At 31.7% G+C, this 17174-nt stretch overlaps 2 protein-coding genes and 1 non-coding gene across 3 annotated transcripts; 2 read left to right on the plus strand and 1 right to left on the minus strand.

Moving 5' to 3' along the window:
* Window positions 1-2629: 2629 nt before the first annotated feature.
* Window positions 2630-2702, plus strand: Trnat-ggu (transfer RNA threonine (anticodon GGU)). The gene has a single exon. It is a non-coding gene; the product is annotated as a tRNA-Thr (tRNA).
* A 1152-nt stretch (window positions 2703-3854) lies between these two features.
* LOC132751875 (uncharacterized) lies at window positions 3855-5691 on the minus strand. Its single transcript, XM_060742082.1, has 2 exons — window positions 5486-5691; window positions 3855-4628 (listed from the first exon to the last, which is right to left on the minus strand). The coding sequence occupies exon 2, from the start codon at window positions 4625-4627 to the stop codon at window positions 4160-4162; it is 468 nt and encodes a 155-aa protein (XP_060598065.1). The 5' UTR covers window position 4628; window positions 5486-5691; the 3' UTR covers window positions 3855-4159.
* Window positions 5692-9554: 3863 nt separating this feature from the next.
* LOC132751876 (single-pass membrane and coiled-coil domain-containing protein 3-like) lies at window positions 9555-11221 on the plus strand. The gene is made up of 2 exons (XM_060742084.1): window positions 9555-9692; window positions 10273-11221. The coding sequence occupies exon 2, from the start codon at window positions 10497-10499 to the stop codon at window positions 10956-10958; it is 462 nt and encodes a 153-aa protein (XP_060598067.1). The 5' UTR covers window positions 9555-9692; window positions 10273-10496; the 3' UTR covers window positions 10959-11221.
* The last annotated feature ends 5953 nt before the right edge of the window (window positions 11222-17174 follow it).

Genomic DNA, 17174 nt, shown 5'->3' on the forward strand with positions numbered 1-17174 from the left:
TTTTTTATTGTTTATGTGTTTTAATGACAACAAATTTCATTTTCAATATTAATTCTTTTGATTCGACAATTATTTGAAACGATTTATCTAAAAAATATCATATTTAACCATTATAAAAGCTGAAGGCCGCTTTAAGAAGGGGAGTTTATTTTTCGCGCATGGTTACATTTTACATGGTTATTTGAATAAACTTTATTGCATAGGTGTAAAATGATAATAAAAACTTTAAAAAGTAGCTAAAAATTTAAACAAGAAACATTAGTTAATAGGCAAAATCAATTCCTCTAAACATGTAGCGATGGTTGAAAGCTCAGTTAGAACGCAAAGGGGCATTTTCATTATAATTAAATAACAATAGCCATGTTACACATGGTAAATACCTTCGGGAAGAAGTAACCTCAAGGTTGTATATTTAACATGGTGCAAGGAATTCTTTAAAAAGCTCATGCTAATTGCAGTTATGGTCATGCCACTGCTTTGTCAGTGTATGAAGTTTGAAGATAATAGCTAAATCAATTTTGTTTTTGCAATTATGGTTCGGACAAAGTTTTTCAAGTAAATTTGAGAAAGGGGAATAACTCTAAAAGTAGGGAAAACAGAGTTATGGTACTTAAACATTACACTTTCTACTAATGTACTCTGTCAGTGTGGTCAAGTACTTTTTAGCTATGTTCCGGACAAAATAAATTTGGACGATCACAGATACAAAGCCGCACAGACGCTTTGACGGAGACTTTGGCGAGAAGATAGAAAAGAATCTGAACAGTGAAATGTTCTCCTGTTTGCAAAAGAAAATCTTATACAATCAAGAAACATTAAAAGTTAGGAAAATATTATGCCTATAGGTGCCCCAAATGTTTGTAATAAATGTTTTGATGCCAGCCTGTATACTTAAAGTGATCAATAACATGCTCGTGTCATGAAGATGACAATTATTTCATTCCGCGCGCAACTTCTACCGTCCCCAACTAAAAATACATTAGTTCTTCCATGTAACTTTAATGTAAACAATGACAGAATTAAATGAGTAACGTTTAAAACGGCACGCCTCCAGATGAGCCCAATATTTCAAGAAATAAATGTATTAAGATCTTAAGAAAAGTTAAAAGATTCAATATTCATTATTTACGTGTTATGTGCGATTAATGACTGATTTTTGCAGTATCAGTCACTATAATTCTCCTGCGTCACTAACACAGTAAGAGCTATTTATGTATATTTGACCTCTTTTTGGTAATTAACGTTGATTGTAAGTGCCGTTTGCAATGTGTAAATTACTTTCTACGTTCACTTTACAATATTTTACTTTTAAATACATGTTCAAGTTTTCATGAAAATAAGCATGAATCTGGAGGCGTGCTGCTTTAAATATTATTTATCTGACATCCATTGAAATATATAGTATATTTCGCTTAAAGTATACAGTAGTTGAAAGGTAGGTCAATCGGAATCAATTAAAGAAACATCAGTTTGCAGGGTTTCTTTTCAGCAAAATCAGGCTAAAAGCCCTAACTCAAGCAAAATGTCCGGATCGATCGGTTTTTGGACTGGCGATCTGTTCTTTTTGTATATCATTTTATTTAATTTATATATAAATTTCCGTAAAAAAACATCATTTTTTCGAGAAAACCGTTTGAACACCATTTGTCAAGTTCCGTTTTGGATTCGTTTTTACATTAGTTGGAGGGTCTTCTTTGCAGCAATATAAAGCCTTACTCATGCAAAATGTCCGGATCGGTTTTTAGACCAGCACTGTTCTGTATATCACTTTATATAATTTTAATATAAATTTTCGTAAACAAAACCCATCATTTTCTCGAGACAACCATTTAAACACCATTTGTCAGCTTCTGTTTCTGATTCATTTTTACATTAGTTTACAGCAATATCAGGCCCAATGCCCTAATGCATTTTAAATGGCCGGAAAATTTCCACGTGGCATGGTCGTTTTTGGACCGGCGATTGGTTATTTCTGTATGTAAAATGTATACATTTTCGTAAAAAGCACTGTTTCCTCTGGCCAATCGTTAAAATACCATTTGTCTTATTTTGTTGCGGATTCGTTTAGAGTTTAGAGGGTCTTCTTTGCAGCAATATGATGCCAAATGCCCTAACCAAAGCAAAATGTACTAGAGATTTCCATGAATCATTGTCTTTTTTGGACTGGCGATTTGTTCTTTCTTAAAAATATATGAATTTTCGTAAAAAGCACTATTTTCTCGAGCCAATCGTTATAACACCATTTGTCTGATTTTGTTGCAGATTTGTTTTTACATTAGTTTGGACAATATAAGGCCCAGTTCCCCTACCCATTCAAAATGTCCCGGAACCTTTCTTCGTTGTATTGCCGTTTTACGAACCGGCGATTTGTACTTTCTGCAGTGTAAAAATTGCATAAATTTTCGTAAAAAGCACCATTTTCTCCAGTCAACCTTTAATTATCACTTGTTTATTCCTTTGTGATCTGTGATCTGTTCATTAGTTGGGAATGTCTTCTTTACCGTGATATAAGGCCCGATTACGTTTTTTTAATTTTCTCATAATTTTTGCTAAAGTTTGCATGATATTTTCTTATGTTAATGTCACGGTTCAGAACTGTTCTATATTTAGGGGAGGTGTGTTTACAAGCGGCCGGATAGCTCAGTCGGTAGAGCAGCGGAACGGTATTCCGAGGGTCCCGGGTTCGAGTCCCGGTCAGGCTGCACATTTTTCTCATCCTGTGACATTTGGCGCCCAACGGGGGACCGTGATTGAATAAGCTCAGAGTTTAATTCACATTGCTCTGTAACTCTGTGAAATTCGAGGACGAATTTTAATATAGCAGGGGGAGTATGTCACGGTTCAGAACTGTTCACTATTTAGGGGAGATGATGTGTAAGCGGCCGGATAGCTCAGTCGGTAGAGCCGCGGAAGGTATTCCGAGGGTCCCGGGTTCGAGTCCAGGTCATGCTGCACATTTTTCTCACCCTGGGACATTAATACATAATTGGGAAAGTATACTTCACGTATTTAGTACATCTAACTATAAAAAATACACGTTATTGTAACCTTTACGGTATATATACAGCATATTGAACAAAGTGTTTAAGCCATTAAAATTCCAGACATTTATTTTCATTAATAAAATGTATTTAATCAAGTTAAAAGTATATAAATATATTCCTTATATGCAATACGATTTCGTAAAATTTGTGAATTTTATATTGCTGGTTTGTCAAACCTGTTTTCTAAGACCTGAAAATATCTTGGATAAAAAATCTTCATCTTTTAAATCTCAAGTTTTTTTATGCAATCATACCTTGACATACTTTTTATGGAATGGTTCAAACAAGCTTCGAGTTGTTTTCTCGTGTAAGGTACACGCATTGTTTTACTTTGGGACCATTCACTGCTTTTCATGAAATGACATTAACGTGTCACATTGAAGGTTATATGACAACCGCCGTATACACAGTTACACACGTCTGCGTATGTTTCAAAATGCCAAATTTTACCATTTCAAGATAACTGAATAAAGCTTAAGCCGGTGCTAGGGGTCATTATCGAAAACTTGCACTTTCCATTACCGTCCATGAATAGGCTCAATCAAACTGAGCCTGCGATATTTTCAATTTTGGTGTTTTGTGCGTTCTTTAGGAATTCTTTATTTCTCTTTACTTCATCACAATCACAATATCACATTTTGTGTCTCTCTTTTTATATTTTGGTATTATGTAATTGTAGTGTAATGTTATTCTAGGACATTTGAGTAACATAATTTATGTCCGTGTAAATGAACTATTTAGAATTATTAACTCTTAACACGTAATATTATTTCGATTTTAATACACATAAAAATGAAATAAAATTATCTCTGTGTTTCATATAAAACAATTGTTACAAAACGACACATAGCTGTAGTATCTTGTTAAAATTTATAGAAAATCTTTTAAAACCCTTTGTACATATTCGAAGCAGATTCGAGTTATTTTTTATTTTAAAAACATGCCATCAAGTAATAATCAATAATAAATCAAAATCTAATATATTTTAATTTGCCAAACACCAGAGTCAACGTTTATGTTTTTACTTCCGGGAAAAAGATTGGGCAGACGACTAGTTTGCAGACGACCAGCATGCAAAGGGCGGATAATTTTCAATGAAATGTACAGAGTTGTGCCTAGTGAGATACAACAAGTCCTCCCATTTTTACCTGAACCTTTATTGTTTCAACATCTGTAATATATCTATCTGTGTTCTTCTGTACATCTTCTAAACATTGTCTAGTTTTCTTCAGGTCCGCCTTCAATTCATCGGCAGTGGTTGGCCAAGTTTTCTCTTCTGACGAAATAGTGACATCCAAAAGATTTCTAAATATATCTGGCTGCAGACGTATTGCTATCCATGTCGCTTGTACATCAACGCAGTGGTTTATAGCATTAATTAGTTCAACAATATGTTCAACGTTCATTTGAATCGTGCTCGTATCTGTCACAAATGCATGCGGGAGATTGCCGATTGGGATTGAATTGATGACGTCAACTAGGTCATTGGTTGCTGGCAGGATAACCTTTAAGTTATCATAAAGAGCACCAACATGGTCTGCTAATTCGTCAATCAACTTTTCATTTCCGTTACAATTACCCATGCTGAAAATCGATGCAAATGAGAATGTTATATTGGTTTTAAACATGTAAACAGTAACAATGTGAAGCCATGCAAAATAATTCGTCTTTTGTATATTTTAGGACAGTATAAAACACATTTTTCACTATAACGACTTCATTTTACTGTTTAAACTAATTAGGTGATAAGAAAGAAAATAGAAATACATTTAAACAGCTTAAAACAGGAAGAGGAGCAAACTATGATATTGAAAAAAGCGTTATACAAAGTTAAACATATATACAAGAGAGTAAAGAGAATGTGAAACTTTCAAAGATAGCTTTAAGATTAGGTATCCAGTATAGATACAGTCCAGTGTAAGTTTTCAGTCATTCAAACTCGGAATTCTTAAATAACAATCGAATAATGATCAAGTAAACATGTTAATTTCATAACGGTTGATGTTATGTAGTTTAAAATGTTATTATATAAATGCTATTTAAATCGTGATAGGCAATCTGTCTAAAAGACTAGATATAAAGTTTTCTGTCATATTTTGCTTTTTTTTAAAAGATCTATTGTATATTTACAGCATTAAGTTATCTACGAAAGACCGGTAGGGACATTTCAACTTCACGAATTCCCGATTTCATCTGCATTAATTCACGATTTCAACTTCACGATTTCAACTTCACGAATTCACGATTTCAAATTAATGAATTCACGATTTAAACTTCAAGAATTCACGACTTCACCTTTATGAATTCACGAAGAAGAAATCGGGAATTAATGAAGTTGAAAGGTCTTTCGTAGTTATCAACAAGCTTTCGATACAGAATAATGTTTGCATCAAGCAGACGGTTACATATTGGTGAAAGTTCGAAATTATTGTTTTACTTACCTCCCTTGTTATTTTGTTTTATTAAATGACAGCTAAGAGATCCTTGGATGCTGATATCCTGGAGATGTTTGAAACGATTCGGCCAATCACTACACATTAAATACAACGAAAACTCCCCTAGCAGTAGTTATGCACCGAAAGAATTTATCGAAGTAATTTTTTGCGATGAAAACAGTTTGTGATTTATAGCCGGACATGAAACCTACGTGCACAATATTTTAAAGTGGGCGATGTGTCAAAAGATTAATAAGAAATCCGTTTCTACGAAGTCCTTTGAGAACTTAAAAACTGCATGGTTGCATGTTTTGACATCTGCGTGGCCTTGACAGATTATCACCTACCCCATGAAATATTAAAGTGCATGTTTTAACACGGGAATACTTTATCTTTACATTTGATTATTTTTATGGTAAATAGATGATCAGGCTATTCTAATAAAATATACGACTATTTTCTGACAAATTTCTATTTCTAGTTCGGACGAAGTCCATCTGTTAACAGTTTTACTTCCTGTGATATTAACAGTGAAGAACTGAATATAAGAAGAATATTTATTTTTATTGGTAATTTCAAAATTACAAACTGAAATCGGTGAATGTCATTGGCCATTCGAAAATAAAATTTTAAGGATAGCTCTAAGATAAAATGTAAGGGATAGTCTGGCCACTATAAAATAAAATGTAAAGGACAGTTCTAAAATAAAATATACAAGAAAGAGTATAGTTCATTTACTTTTAGGTTAATTTGGAAATGATTACAAATTTATAAAGTCAAACGTAATGCAAGCGAAAGGGACACCTTAAATAGAAGTTGTTCTACTTTGAAAAAAATCATCAATATCAATATGCAATATTGTTTATAAGCATCATCCTTTCTTTATATTTTTGATAAGACCGCATGAAAGCCCGCGGTCAGGACGGGTCCTGGGGTCGTGAGCACAAGCTGTATACTTGCGAAGAACAGAGGACTACTGGTATTTATAAATCAATTTGTAATGTAAATAACTGGAACAATTTTGAGAACAAAACCGGCATTATACCCAAAACAAACTATCCTCTCACTTAAAGTAATATTTTGGGGAAGAAAGAAGAAGAATTTGACGCACCAATAATATAATCGTCGTTTACATCCCATAATGCAGAGTTGTTAAAAACAACCGCAGGATTGTGCAAAAAATCAGACAGTATTGTGGAAATGAAAGCCAAAATCTAGTATTATATGAAGCTATAAAGTTCGACAATTATGTTAGGTTTACCGAAAAACAAACTATAAAGAAAGTCATATAAATGAAGTGGATAATTAGAAGAAGGAATTTATGGCCAAATCAGTCGTCACTGAAATTTTACGCATATTGCATAAGACTCGAACCCACGATTGTCTCAGCTAGCAAAGATAACTGAATTGATCTGAAAGGTTCATTTTCCATGAAATAAAGTTATATCATAAAGTGACATATGCAAGCGCAGTTGTAGTCCTTTCGTAAGTTTCTCAAACATTTGTTACCTATGATGATATGGTAAATGATTCAGGTTTTAAAATTGGTGAACAATCGTGATATTCAACTAGGTAAATGCATTTCCCCCAGAATAAGAATAATAAAATCTTTATAAACACATGTAACGCATTGCTAATGAAAGTTACATAATTACAAGGAGAAGACATAACTCTACGATAAAGAAATCTGATGTTTCGCCGAAGTTTATATAAATTTTAAAAGAAGCAAACTTCTAAAAGCCACTGGCTTATTTGCAAACAGTCCATTAGGTCATCTTTGGTGAAATGAAAAAAATAATTACATACATATTTCAGAGAGATGCCATCGCCAAGGGTACGTTCATTGACTATCGTCCTTAGTGCTTGGTCTCTGCTATCATATTTCATTATGCAACAGTGTTAGAATGTAATATATTAAATTAATAATTAAATTACATTAAAATGAGGGCAAAAACTTTATTATAAATATTGTATGAATAATGGATTTAAAGCATGTTAAATGTTTATCACTTGATGAAATGCAGTACCATATGTAGAATTCTCTTTTATGAAAGTAATCAAATGTAAAAACAAATTGGTATTTAGATTTTATACGAAATATTTAATCACTATAATTTACAATATAAATGCTAACATGCAAAGGATGGTCCAATATAAGGTAAGTTAGTAATTTCATCTTGGAAACTATACATCAACAAGAGGGCCATGATGGCCCTGGGGTCGCTCACCTGTACATAGGCCCCCGGGGCGGGGCCAGTTTAAACCAAAGGGCTTTTATTTGAACAAACTTGGAAGACACCTATTAGAAGATGTTTCATGATGTTAAGTTTTTACTATACACATATAATGAAAAACAATGACTTTTGCCCCCCTCCCACTGGCAGGGCCAATTTTTACCCAAGGGCTTTTATTTGAACAAACTTGGTAGACACCCATTAGAACATGTTTCATGCTAAATATCTTAGCTCTAGCTCTTTGGGTTCTTTAAAAGAAGATTTTTAAGTTTTTAATTACTATATGCAATATAGGGAAAATCAATGACCCCCTGGGGCGGGGCCAATTTTGACCCAAGGGCTTTTATTTGACAAACTTGGTAGACATCCATTAGAAGATGTTTCATGCTAAATATCTTAGCTCTAGCTCTTTGGGTTCTTTAAAAGAAGATTTTTAAGTTTTTACTCTATGTATATAGGGAAAATCAATGACCCCTGGGGCGGGGCCAATTTTGACCCCAGGGCTTTTATTTGAACAAACTTGGAAGACACCTATTAGAAGATGTTTCATGATGTTAAGTTTTTACTATACACATATAATGAAAAACAATGACTTTTGCCCCCCTCCCCCTGGCAGGGCCGATTTTAACCCAAGGGCTTTTATTTGAACAAACTTGGTAGACACCAATTACAACATGTTTCATGCTAAATATCTTAGCTCTAGCTCTTTGGGTTCTTTAAAAGAAGATTTTTAGATTTTTAATTACTATATGCAATATAGGGAAAATCAATGACCCCCTGGGGCGGGGCCAATTTTGGCCCAAGGGCTTTTCTTTGAACAAACTTGGTAGACATCCATTAGAAGATGTTTCATGCTAAATATCTTAGCTCTAGCTCTTTGGGTTCTTTAAAAGAAGATTTTTAAGTTTTTACTCTATGTATACAGGGAAAATCAATGACCCCTGGGGTGGGGCCAATTTTGACCCAGGGCTTTTATTTGAACAAACTTGGTAGACACCCATTAGAAGATGTTTCATGCTAAATATCTTAGCTCTAGCTCTTTGGGTTCTTTAAAAGAAGATTTTTAAGTTTTTACTACATGTATATAGGGAAAATCAATGACCCCCGGGGCGGGGCCAATTTTGACCCCAGGGCTTTTATTTGAACAAACTTGGTAGACACCCATTAGAAGATGTTTCATGCTAAATATCTTAGCTCTAGCTCTTTGGGTTATATAAAAGATGATTTTTTAAGTTTTTACTTTATGCATATAGGGAAAATCAAAGACCCCCTGGGGCGGGGCCAATTTTTACCCCAAGGCTTTTATTTGAACAAACTGGGTAGACACTCACTAGAAGATGTTTCATGCCAAATATCTAAGTTCTAGCTCTTTTGGATTTTTAGAAGAAGATATTTAAAGTTTTTTCTTTTGGTTGCCATGGCAACCAGAGTTCTGCATGGAATGGAATTCTTTGAACAACTTTGTTAAGGCTTCACACAAGGAACATCTCTGTGAAGTTTCATTATGATCTGCCTTATGGTTTCAGAGGAGATGTCGTTTTAAAAGTGTGAACGGACAACGGACGACGTACGACGGACGACAGACGACGGACGAAGAGTTATCCTAATAGCTCACCCTGAGCATATGCTCAGGTGAGCTAAAAAGGGTTCTGAGATTTAAAAAAAATGTTTTTGGAGCCTAATGGGACTTGACAAAAGAGGTTTACATTTTTTGTAATATCATTTTTAAGTGAAACTAACATTTATCTTGCTAAACTACTGGTACTGATTAAGAATTTAATTTAGGTCACTGAACTCTTTGCACTCACCTCCAAGTGCATATCACTGACTGTTTGCGGTTGCATCCATATCAAATAACGTTTAAAACATGAAATTTCGACTTCCATGAAACGCCAACTGGTAAAGGGTAGTATCATGCCTATAAATAGCCGTAAAATTGTATCATACAAACACAACAGCTACCTGCGCTGCTTAAACAGGTAAGGGGCTTATTCTTTGTTCCTATTATTATTTGTCTTTACTTTTTATTATTCCGTAAAAATGATATTTGATGTTTAGTAGTTGAAACGCTCAATATTTAAATGCATAATCAAAGCAACACTCTAAAAATGTTTATTGACATAATATAAAACATTGTTTTTAATTTAGATTATTTGAAAAGGTATATTTTTTATTCATAAACGAAATTGCTAATTAATTGCTTTTTGAAATGTTATTGGTAATTGATATTTTTTAAATAAATACCATGATTTAAAAAGATCAAGATTTATAAACGCTTCTTAAATCGTTTTTCATTTATCTATCTTTTATTTATCTATTTTATATGTTGTTTTATATTGGTAAAAAGTTGCCGAAAAGTCTTGTCAAATAAAATTGATATCAAAGAAAGAATCATACAATATCATTCGCTATCCGCTGGGCTATTTTATATAGCAAGTCCTAATTTTCACAACTAATATAAAATACAAATGTTGATAATTTCTTTGTCGTTCAACTTAGGTTACATTTTATTAAACATGTTCATTCATCTGTGATATCTTATTTTTGTGTTTAATACAGACAAACGATGGGTATTTTTGAAGATCTATTTTATCCCGACAACCCTAAAAGAAGGGCTAAATTGGAACAAAACATAGGGGCACTCTATAACAACCTAAATATATAGATGTGACGGCCACAAACGATATTGTCGACATAATTAACACACACTTACAAGGCAACATTAAACACGTTTCCATTGATAATGATGACACAGTGAAGGCTAACGCTCAACGCATTTCTGAATGTGTCGATGCCATCAACAAATTATCAAACAAAAGCTCGAAGATATTAAAACAAGATTTGATCCGAATATTTTCAAGATGCTCATGGATGTATATGTTTCGTTTGAAGAAAAGATCAAACTTGCGGAAAAATTTGCGGAGTCGCTCCTGCCAATAGGAGGTGTGGTTGGAGTATTGTCTTGCTCAACAATAGCAGGAATGGATTTCCTAGAGGGTGTTGTTGAGGTAGTCGGTGAGACGGCCGCATCTGCTTTTGCTGCTATAGGAGTTGGCGCGTTATTTCTGGGTATTGACATGATAGCTGAGGCAATTATTGGGGCCGTAGAAAGGGACAAACTAAATGAAGAGATTGACAAAACAGAGAAATGTGTCGAGCATATGCAGAAAATGACTGGACCGTACATAGCTTATGTGGAGGAGATCAAAGTGAGAATTGAGATGATTAAGCCAAAGAAAAACTAGAATAATTTTGGGAAACAAACGATGTAAGATATCATCAAATGTGAACCTTTGACCTTTCGAATATCAAATCGTGAAATGTGAAATATGACTATAGTTGTCCTTTTTCATTAAGCTAAATTAAAATTGTTCATCTTTAGCGTATCAGTATAAAAAATTATCTTTCTTTGTTTAAATCTTCATTACAATCACTTTAATGGGTTACGTTTTTATCTTGTATGTCTAATAATGCCTTCGGCAAACAGAATAAAGAAATTAAAATTAAAGATATTTTTGTTAAATACATTTGTCGAGATACACATCTCTATTTTATGAATTATGATAATCAATAACCTACTGTTTTAATATATTTAAGACATGTACAACTACCAGTGGCTTTTAAAATAGTCTCTTTTATTTAATGCTTTTAATAGATTACTGATTTATCCGTGAAAATTATATTTCATAATTTCACAGTGAAAATTAACAAAATATAATTTCACACTGTTCAAAGACTTTTAAAGATTTTCCCCCATGTGTTACCTCAGTTTTATTTTGCGGACAATTTTGACATTGTCAGGGCTGTTTGGAGAAAAGCAAAGCTAAAATTGATAAATAACTTAAATAACTTCAATTTCGAAAGTATTAAAAAGTTAAAAACTTACTGTAATTCATTCAATTTCCCGATTTCATCTTCATAAATTCACGATTTCAACTTCACGATTTCAACTTCACGAATTCACGATTTCACCTTAAGATGAAAAAGCATATTTATATTTACAATCTAAGCGTTGATATATGGCTTTTTTCATAACATCTGCGCTATTTCGTACGAGCACGTCACAATGTCTGATTGATATATGAACAGAAAAAGGCTAGTAAAGTTACTTGAGCAAGACGGAACTGTTAGCAGTGTACGAAACTTGCTAGATATGTAACAACATGTCTAGTTAACTATCATGTGCTTGGTCGAAGTGCAATATTATTGAATTTATTATCGTATTTCCATTTTGTGACGTTTATGTTCGCTGACAAAAAAATGTACGAAAAATAAACAAATTTTCTTTTTGTTTTAAACATGATTAATAACTTCATAACGAATTGTAAACAGAAACATGTAAAGAAAATGACTGCGTAACTTTTTGATATGTTAATGCAATAAATTTAGTGAACTTAAATCGAGAAACATGCGATAAGGAACAAAAAGCAACTATATGTTTTTATGTAAATTTAGCAATTTATGGACATTTAATCATAAATTAATATGTAGGCGACAAGAAGTTCTGCAAAGCTAAACAATTTCATTACCCACACTATGAGTGATATACTGCGAGTGAGTGATATGTATTTTATTTCATCTATCAAAACCTTAAATTTCATTTGTAAGCAAATACTATTGAAGCAATTTGACAGAGTAGATGTTAAATATTTGTTTATTTTTCGTACATTTTTTTCCATCACAAAATGGAAAGACGAGAATAAATTCAATAAAATTACACTTCGACCAAGCCCATGATAGTTAACTAGACAATTGTTGTTACATATCTAGAGAGTTTCGTTCATAATGTTGAAAAATAACAATTAATTGAGGATTCACCATAAAAGCTGTATTAAAAACATTATAATCAAATCGGCCTTTCAAAATGTTCATTACTCACTGTATAGCCAATTTATGGTAGAATTTATTTTTGAACAGGAACTTTTTTTAAAAAGTACTTGAAAACATGAAATATAATGAAACGCTTTTAAATACACGTCTGTGGATGTTTAGCAGAACACATAACTCGATATTAAGCTAGATACTGCACAAAGGAGTGTTGCGTTGTAAATCCTTATACCAATAATTTCACTTATTTTTACCTGTCTTTACGGAATTTCGTACACTTTTTGTATCCATATATTTTCCGCAGAGGTCATGATTGTGTAAAATGCCGTTTATAGCGGAGATTTGACACAGAGTGATCTTTTAAATGACAAACAAAATAACAAACGCCCCGTACTTGATTGCGTGATTTATATTCAAAGGGATTGGGGATATTAAATCACGTGTACCGAAAAAATTGAGTCGGTGATCCCCTCTTTTCTTTAGTCATTTACACCAAGAATGCATTTTAAAGGACGTCTTAAGAAAAAAAAATTCATTTTAGGAATTTTCTAATAAGCCGCTTTAAACTGAACGTCAAATTTAACACAATTTTGACAGTTTTCTTCCTATTTTTCATACATTTTCGGCGTAAAACGATAAGTTTTATATCAGCTTAAAGGAAAAAATAATTTCCGTCGGATGCTGTAGAATTTAAGATATTTTGTCCGCCAATTGCGTCGTGATATCCGTAACAGTTGCCAAGGATATGCAACGACATCATGTTCAAAAACGGACCTTGATGGTCATTTATGACGTCGTGTGTACAAAATTTGGCCAAAACTATTGAAATAAAAATAACGGCATCTAATCAGAAATATGGTCAACTTTTTGCATGCCGATTATCAAGACGCTACTCGAAAGTTCGCAAAGTGTCACGTTCTTCCTTAATAAAATATCAGTTAATTAAAAATTTCAAAATACAATTATTTACCAAGTTTGTTTATGAATCAAAAGCATATTTTCCAAATAATCTTATAAAAAGCCATGTTTCATATTAATGATAATGAAAGTAAACATAAGTGTTGCTATGTTTACGCATAAGGCAAATATTGTCCGTTTTAAGTACTAACCATAAAATATCAGTTTTAGTAATAATAAGAAGTAAAGACAAATAATAATAGGCACAACAATAACGAAAAAATACCATAACTGTTTTAGCTGTTGTGTTTACAACATACAATTTTACGGCTATTTATAGGCATGCTTTTTCCAGTAAGCGTTTGTTGGAAGTTGATTTGCATATTTATAAACGTAATTTGATATGAATGTATCCACAAACAGTCAGTGATATGCACTTTGAGGCAAATGCAAAGATTTCAGTGACAACAATTACATTCTACATCAGTAGCGATGATTGTTTAGCAAGATACATTTAAGTTGCACTTGAAATGATATTGCAAAATATATTTCGTTTCGTTTAGTTTATTGATATCAGCTCAGCAATTATATAAATAAAGCATACAAAGTCACAATGATAAATAGCATGCAATATCTCAGAGGACAACTTAAATCATAAGATTACCTATGGTGAACATTATATAATATAGTTAGCTATCTATTACATAAGAAAAATGTGTCTGATAAACAGTAAAGGAGGAAAAAATAATAATAATAATTGCCAGATCTAAACATACGGAAATCAGTGTCAGAGGTAGTATAATCTTGATTTATACTACATTGTATATTCTTTAGTATATTCTGAAAATGAATGCCCATATATGAAAAAATACCGTTTACCGCCTGTGTTATTCATATGTCTTTTATGTTTTAGTACATGTACTTTTTTACTCATATATATAGAAAACAAACATGAAACAAACAAAAAATAAATAAATAAAACACAACCACTGGAATACCACATAGCTTAAGTGTACTTACTGAGTGGATGTCAAGCTAAAACCTTAAGTGGCCAAATGACGTTTGATTACTTTCACTACCAAAAAAAGCTAGAATGAAAATATTTTGACCCAAGTATCAAATAGTATTCTTATTTTACAAAATAATCAATGTTTATAATGCGTCCGAAACTTGTACACTCACGCATGTTAAAAATCATCAAATTGCTTCAAATAATACGAAATCAGTGATATAATTATAATAAAAAAATCCATTAACAAAGAAAAATTCTTAAACGTTTAGACAAGTACTAATGATGTAAATTATTTTAAAACTATGGTAAATATATTAAAAAAATTAAGATATTTCAAATATGATCAAAATTTTGGTAAAACTAGGACAGAGTAAGTTTTGTGTATTGAGCTGAGAAAAGAAAAAACTGATAGTTTAAATATTTTTATTCACGAGCTTGATACATGTTCACAATAAAAAATACAATGAAGCTACATAAATTGTCTAATTTATTACATGTTCATTAAGATTTGCAGTTCTTTTACCTATTTAAATATTTAGGAAAACGTGAAATTGTGGGAGTAATCCTGTTTCACATAATTATATGGAAACATATATTTCTTTTCTTATAAATTATATAATTATAATTTTCTTATCCTACCGTCCAAACGACTTTACTACAATAAAATGCATAACATAATTTTTTCTTATCTTATGCAAGACAGACCTCTAATAAACAATTTTATATTGAGACCATTGTTTATCAGTAACTTCACTACATTTTGAAACAGAACTAAACTGGGTTTGCAAATAAATGTATGTGATTTGCATAATTATAAAGATAGCCACTTGTTTTGGTCAGTTGGTGCGTCAATATTTTGTAACTGCATAATATATACTTAGCAACGTCATCACCAAAGTTTGATATAAATAACAGTAAAGCATGAATTTTGTTAAATCTTGAAAACATGATCAAAAAAATTCATCATTCCAACCGAGGGACTACAATTTATAGAAAGGGGTCTCTATAACAATGATTTCCAAAGCGGCATGATAATAAGAATATTTATTTCACACCTTATATAACCTTAAAAATTATAAGCTATGAACTTTTATTGATAAGAACAATAACATGTCTTCTAAAGTCGAATATAATTTTAACTGCTGTAAGATCATCCAACAGTAGTCAATATTGTATTCAGCAATGTGCCATCTACCATTGATGGTACGAATAAATTCGAAAAGTAAGGCATTAAATAAGCATTATTAAAAAAAGGGATAAATTGTATTCCTGTCATATCAACTACCGATAAATAAATAAGTTATAATCACTTTCCACACACATACAAAAAACGTTCAAAAGAAAATGAATAAATAAAAATTTATAAAAAAAAAAACTCGGCTAGCACCCCGTCGAATATAATTTTAACTGCTGTAAAATCATCCGACAGTAGTCAATATTGTAATACTTCATAATCACTGACAGTGATGAGACGAATAACTTCCAAAAGTAAGGCATTAAATAAGCATTATTAAATAAAGGGATAAATTGCATTCCTGTCATATCAACTACCGATAAATAAATAAGTTATAAGCACTTTCCACACACATACAAACGAAAATTAAAAGAAAATAAATAAATAAAAATTTATAAAAAAATAAACAACAACAACAAACAAGCAATTATCATAGTATTGCAAACAAAACAAAAGTCCCCTACCGGTTAGCTGCACATTAACGTTCTGAAGGGCTATGGCCAGTCAAATATACCTTTTTTTGGAAAACATAAATGAACTTCTATCTTTTGAGTTCTTTGTATCATAGTTATATGTTTAATTTCCCTGCCTTATAAGGAAATAATGTTTATACAACAGATAATCAAAATAATTTTTCTCAGGGTGAATTTATATAAATAATGTTTCACTTTTTCTCTATTTCAAGTAAATTTGTTGGAAAAGTTCCAAGTTCATTAAAAGTAATCTAAGGAAACAGTTTAAGGGACGAGCAGATAGATGAACTCGCAGACAGATTGTAACTTGTTAAACATCTGACTGTAACCGTAATATAACATTTTTAAAAGCATTTTTTTACTAAAGAGAAGATAATCTTTAAAGCCTTATGAATATTGCACAAACAATGTGAGTGATGACAAAGAACAATTATCGTAGTTCTAATTTAAAAGTAAATACCATTTATAGTAACAAAGGAGAAAAGTTTAAAGAAAATAACAATTTTTAAAAATATGTACTATTTATAGTAACAAAGAAGAAAATAAAAATATATTACAATTTTCAACGTTCAGAATGAAATTATGCTTCGGAACCCAGGCTTTAACTTTTAATCGAATAACATATTAGAGGTGTTAAAAAGAACATATATTTAAAATTTGAAGTAAACCCGTGAAGAAATAAAAAAGGTTATATATAAATAAGTATAATTCAAATAAGAAACAATACTTGAAGTTTAAAGTAGATACCTAAAGAAATAAAGTCAAGTCAAGTCAAATATTTTATTAGCAAAAACAAATACATGTTCATCGCCAAATAACCGTGGCGGTTATAACATATTTACATAACATAAGAAAAGTATGGTAAACAGTTAACATAACTACTACAAAATATCGATATGTCAGTATGAGTCACAGAAGAAAATAAAGAATATATTAATATGGAAACAAATACCTACATTCATAAAATCAACTGTTTGAGCTTCTCTTACACATAGCACAATAGATAAACTTAGCTAAA

The sequence above is a fragment of the Ruditapes philippinarum genome, unplaced genomic scaffold (genome assembly GCF_026571515.1).
Source record: "Ruditapes philippinarum isolate M1 unplaced genomic scaffold, ASM2657151v2 ctg4283_1_1_1_1, whole genome shotgun sequence".
NCBI classification, from domain to species: Eukaryota; Metazoa; Mollusca; class Bivalvia; order Venerida; family Veneridae; genus Ruditapes; species Ruditapes philippinarum.

Excerpts from the sequence above, each read along its gene's own strand:
- LOC132751875 (XM_060742082.1), bottom strand. The coding sequence starts at position 4,627 with ATGGGTAATTGTAACGGAAATGAAAAGTTGATTGACGAATTAGCAGAC.
- LOC132751876 (XM_060742084.1), top strand. The coding sequence starts at position 10,497 with ATGTGTCGATGCCATCAACAAATTATCAAACAAAAGCTCGAAGATATT.